Below are 5,559 nucleotides of genomic sequence, written 5' to 3'. Positions count from 1 at the left end.
TACAGGGTCCATGTGGACAGACCTCAGGTTTGGAAGCAGCTATGGTTTGAAAAAAAAAACAAAAAAAAAGTTGTCAGCTTTGGTAAAGAAGTGCGATGTCAGTATCAAAAGTTCAATAACATCATATTTGACCTGTCTGATAATTAGTAGTATCTAGGAATAAAAGAGGCCAAAGAAGCAGATAGCTCTTGACTGGGCTGATAAGAAATGTACAGCTAGACAAATATGTACATGTATAGTGATATGACGACAACATCTATCAGCTACATGTATCTGCCATCTTCAGTACAAACATAATGGTTTACACGTCATTCTAAGTTGGTGCCACAGACATAGCATTTAGGTTCCTGCGGCTGATTACTAATAGTACCGGTACTGAAAGTTAAATGTCAGGATGTTACTGAGTAGAGAAGATTACAAATGTTCCCTTCGCAATGTCAAAACCGCAGAGGCAGGTTGACTCAGCTGCCTGGCGAGCAAACAATGTAGGTGCGATGTGGCGGATTCTCAGGGCCTCCATGATGGTGGCGGCGGTGTAGGGAAGCTGATCTCTGTGCGCCAGACTCGGCTTGGTGGCGCCAAGAACACTGTCAAGTTCAGCCTGGACCTGGTTGACATGAGAAGACAAACAAACAAACAAATACAAAAACATTACCAGACTTCTCTTCCATACGTTTGTTTATTATATCACTCACCTGTAAACAACCTTCAAGCTTTTCAAATCTACTGGGATTTATTGAAGATATTCAGGGTAACTAGGCAAAATATATAATGTACATGTCACAATCTGGCAAGATCGCAATCAGGATGCCAGGGTGGTCCAAATCCCAAGTTTCACGTCGATCCAACTTGATCTAAAATGGCATGAATCGAAGTTGAAAAGTATGTCTTTCAATCCAGTCTTGGCCTCTAACTGTACAATCGCCGATTGTACTGATGGAGATCCTGATCACGATCTCTGTTGACAGAGACTATGATCGCGTCATCCATTATATCTTTGCTGAAATATGCTTATGCCGCGCAATGTATTCTGCATTCTTCTCATAAAATGAATTGAAACAAATTGCAATAATCATCTGATAAAACGTTATCTCTAACCTTCTGCTGTATGTCTGGGTAGAGGATCATGTAGAGCAGGGCCCACGTCAGTGTGGCAGCCGTGGTGTCCGTCCCTGCTATGAAGAGGTCCTTGAGAATGTACCCCACGTTGTCTTCGTTCAGCCAGGTGCTGCCTCCATCCTGCTGGTCCAGTTGGAGCAGACAGTAGTCTATGAAGTCTCGTGGATCCTCCGGGTCAAGGTTCAGACGGTGTCGATCTATTTCTTCTTGGATGAACTGCTGTAGTTTCTCGGAATGGAAGCGTAGTTCTGCAAGTGGATCTTGAACTGTGTTGCAGAAGAAACAATTCTCAGAAGATGTAGCGACTGATGTCTTTTTACATAAAATTTTGTATTTATCCCTCTAAACCTTGTTGAAGTTGAGTCTTACAAGTTTTGTGTGCGTTTTACAGCCCTATTGAGGCCTAAGGGACAGTGGGTTGGTATACAATGTATATCCGCTGTGTCTAGGGTGCAATATTGGAAGGCTGGGCCCAGTTCTCTCCTTAGACCACCTTTTACTTCCCCAACTGAAGTCTGGTACGAATTTTTACACCTGGGTGGAGTGAGGAAAAAGTCTGGTACGAATTTTTACACCTGGGTGGAGTGAGGAAAGTCGTGTAAAGTGCCTTTCCCAAGGGCACAGCATCAGTGGCATGTCATCAGGGGTTTCATACCCAGGACCTCTGGGTTCTGGGCCAAACACCCTAACCGTTACGTAAACACAACGCCCTCTATATTGAATACAAATAAATGATATCTCTATTCCCCCGTATCTTTTGTGCAAGGTTTAGCATCAACAAACGTACAATCACTGCATGCTTACCTTTAGGAATGTAATGGATGAAAGGAATCGCTATTGTGGCCATCTTAACTACAAGTTTCTTCATCGTCATCTGAAGATGCTGGAATCTGGTATCTCCATAGTCAAACCGTTTCCCAACGACCAGGGCACAGATGATGTTCCCTACGGCTGATGTCAGGTCAGCCGAGACGTCAAACGGCTGCTCTTTGTATCCGGAGATCTTTTTGAGAGCAAGGAGTTATTTTCACTTAAACTGGCTGGCTGTTGTAACAACTGACACTGGATAGAAAAGAAATCTTTTTGAGAGCAAGGTGCTTTTTCACTTAAGTTGGCTGGCTGTTGTTACAACTGACACTGGATAGAAAAGAACTGAGAGGGAAACATGAATTTGCCAGCAAAATAGATTTTCTGCAGTGTGAATTGTTTCTTGAATGATAAAAATAAACTCCCATACCTTTAGACAAATAAAACGTGCCTCCTCTTGAATTTGATCTTGTATGCTCCCTGGGCCCATTTTCACTCCCAGTCGTCTGAACACACTGGTTGCAAACCTCCGCCGTTTCTTGAAGACTTCTCCATAAGGGGCCATTAAGATGTCTAGTCAAACAATACCAAAACATCATTTGTTTATTTACCTCTGTGTTATGGACGACAGCTAGCCTCTGTTTGCCTTGTTGGCTAGAATTGAATTACTGGTCACCTTTTTATGAGCATTGGTGCAAAATATGAGAATAATTATCCCAGAAGCAGATTAAATGATACTGTCTTGGTAGCAGCAGAGTCTGTCAAACAAGTTTTCACTGTCTTAAGAATGCGCATGCAGGATTTGCTATCGCAAACGTGTGGTGCAACATATGTGATGGGGTTAGCTTGGAGGGCTACTCCAAGAGAATCATACGACACTTACCCTGATCACCCCCAACAGCAGCCGAGATGTTTGTATCAAACCGTGTAGAAAACGCATCTTTCTCCATCATTTCCTTGAGAGCCGTGTATCCGCTCACAACATAAATTTCATTAGGAAGCTTGACACCGTAAACGTCACCAAGCTCTTTGGCCCACCTGTCAAATTGGAGACGAATATCTTTCTTAACTAAAGATGGCATGTGGTGTATCAGGGGCCACCCTCCAGGCACTAGCGGAGGCAGGTTTCCGGGCCTCTTATCAACCCTAAAAAACCTCACAGCTAACATGAAGGTGGCAACAAAGACCAGTAGAGTAGACACGTCCAGGGTGGTGAACGGGAAATGTTCTGGGAGCATGAAGACCTGTGACATCGTGGCAGTCCAGTAGTCTGCAGCAAACTCCATGGATTGCTGGAAAATAGTATAAATTGTCAAAATATAGGTCTGGAGCTTGTCATAGGGTGATGATATGAGCTAAGTTGTCCTTCCAAGTGTCCCTATTTTGGCCGATTCCCATGACTTGTTCAACTCAACAGGAGGTCTGGTGAAGAGACAGATTTCAGTGCTTTGGTGGTAGCGCAGTGTAAGCCGCGTGTGAAACAAACTGGGGAAACATGATCTTTCATGGTTAGGCTGGACAACTGTTTGGTGTGGGTGGGTGTTAGGATGGGGTGGCCATGGGGTGGGAATGTTGCATTAATGGCTCACCCTCAACAGTTTGTGGTAGCTGTTTTCATCAACGATGTAAATCTTGTTCTTTTACCTTCATTGCAGGTAAACTTTGAGAACGTAATCTGTTTCTTTTTTACAAACACTCCCTGTCATGTTTTATTAAAATACCTTTGCCAAGAAGGTTATAACACCCTCCACTTTAAGTTTGGAATTCCACTTTTCCCATTTTGACAAGTGCTTATATTTTCAATATAAAAGCATTTAAGTAAAAACTGTTTACATATAGTTGATGAGTATAATGTACAGTTATGATTGATAACAATAACTTTCATGAATATTCATTTTGAAATTTTTCTTCCTGCAGGAATTCCTGCAGAATCTGCAGGAATTCCTGCAGGAAGAATTTGTCCTGCAGGTATTTCTGCAGGAAGATATTTTTCCTGCAGGAATCCCTGCAGGAGTCCCTGCAGGAAGAAGGTAAATTCCTGCAGGAAAACACTTTTCCATCAGAAATTGCCTTATATTTACAGCAATGTCAGTAGAATATGAGTCATATTGTGCATTAAGTTTTGTTTTACAACTGTTAAGCCAGAACAATGGCGAACACAACAATGAAAATTGCAATGGAAGGTACCTTTTGATCAATCGTTTTCCATGATATATTTTATGATACACAATTGTCTATTTATTCAACTTTGTTTTGTGAAGCTTGCATGCATGTACTCTAACTGTTACAATTGTTTTCAAAGAAGATGTCTTTAAAAACACCTACTTTTTAACTCAAGTTTACCTGCATTGAAATACAATAGTCATTAATCATTGCATAATCATCAACTTCTGGCTACCAAGATCTATGGCTTACAATTGCTTATTGTGGCTTTCCTTATTACACAATACAGTTAAATCATTAAGCATCTTATGTCATCAAGGTCTATCTAAACTGAGGGCAGAAGGTTGATTATTGATTTTTATTGATTTGTTGAAGATAGAGCCAGGGGTCAGAATGTGTAAGAATGGCACGTAATGGCCGTAGGATGTTATACTGCAACTTAAAAGAAGGTTTATTTGTAACTCTTTTTATCACCAGGGTGTGATAATCACCTCCCCTCCCTTTTCTCACCCATCTTTAAAGAGACCAATGATCTCCATGTTCTTTGTATCCAGATGTTAGCCAGCAGCCACAATGCATGCACTGATATGTAATTCAGGTCATCAGAAAAGATAAAAGATAGTTTCATCAGGTGATAAGTAGTTCACTATCTCACATGTCCCTATCAGATCACAATCCTTTAGGTTTTGAACTGACTGACCTAACCTACTTCTAGTAAATGACCTAACCTACTACTAGTAAATATCGTTAGTACTATTGCAGTACCCTTGGGATAGTTTTTTCAGCAACCCTTTCTAATCTTTACCTCTTTTAAAGCAAAGAGTACTTTACTACGTACTCTATAAGACTTACTTCTTTCGAGGCTATCCCAGGCCTGTTTAAGTGACTAGCAGGGGATCAACCTCCACTAACTGACCAGTCTAACTGGTCCGGACCTTACAGCCTAGTGGTTAGCTCGTTGATTTCCCAAGCCGTGCGGATCGGGATAGGCAGGGGTTCTAATCCCGGGAGCGGCGTACTCGCCCCTTTGGGTTTTTACAGAGGTATTGAAATGCAAAAGCACAAAAGAGCAACAAAATAACCCTGATAGATTGAAAAATTACTTCAAAGTTACACTTAAAGTGTGTTATATTTGCCCACCACATGCTGGACACTTGTCCTCAAAAGATTTGGGCCCCTCTTGTATATCACACCTACAACAGCCGTTTTCACACATTGGTGGTAAAGTATTATGCATGCATCCATTGCTTTTGGCTTGTTTTGGCGTTTTTATTAATTGGCTTTCTTTTTTGTCAGCTTTTGTTTTTGTCCACCAGCCAATTTGAAAATAGGGTGTGAGCATGCATGCCTGAATGTTCAACAACCAAGAATATATCAAGGAGGTTAAAATAGGATTTTAACCTATTCTAACCTCCTTGAATATATCTATGATACAAATATTGCATTTTTTAATACACTTCTATCAAGCAG

The 5,559-nt window shown here is 41.2% G+C and overlaps 1 protein-coding gene across 1 annotated transcript; it reads right to left on the bottom strand.

Annotated features, from left to right (window-relative positions):
- Positions 1-397: 397 nt before the first annotated feature.
- On the bottom strand, positions 398-3,212 carry LOC136434159 (cytochrome P450 2J4-like). The gene is made up of 4 exons (XM_066426925.1): positions 3,087-3,212; positions 1,924-2,122; positions 1,099-1,385; positions 398-607 (listed from the first exon to the last, which is right to left on the bottom strand). The coding sequence occupies exons 1-4, from the start codon at positions 3,210-3,212 to the stop codon at positions 398-400; spliced, it is 822 nt and encodes a 273-aa protein (XP_066283022.1).
- Between the last annotated feature and the right edge of the window lie 2,347 nt (positions 3,213-5,559).

This window comes from Branchiostoma lanceolatum, chromosome 4, assembly GCF_035083965.1.
Source record: "Branchiostoma lanceolatum isolate klBraLanc5 chromosome 4, klBraLanc5.hap2, whole genome shotgun sequence".
Lineage (NCBI taxonomy): Eukaryota > Metazoa > Chordata > Leptocardii > Amphioxiformes > Branchiostomatidae > Branchiostoma > Branchiostoma lanceolatum.
This window is presented reverse-complemented; position numbering and strand designations above follow the sequence as displayed.

What these genes read in the sequence shown, in the direction of transcription:
- LOC136434159 (XM_066426925.1), bottom strand. Translation starts at nt 3,212, where the DNA reads ATGGAGTTTGCTGCAGACTACTGGACTGCCACGATGTCACAGGTCTTC. An exon ending in TTGCCACCTTCATGTTAGCT is followed by an intron (nt 2,123 to 3,086) that starts GTGAGGTTTTTT and finishes GCTCTCAAAAAG; the next exon opens with ATCTCCGGATACAAAGAGCA. An exon ending in CATCCATTACATTCCTAAAG is followed by an intron (nt 1,386 to 1,923) that starts GTAAGCATGCAG and finishes TCTGCAACACAG; the next exon opens with TTCAAGATCCACTTGCAGAA.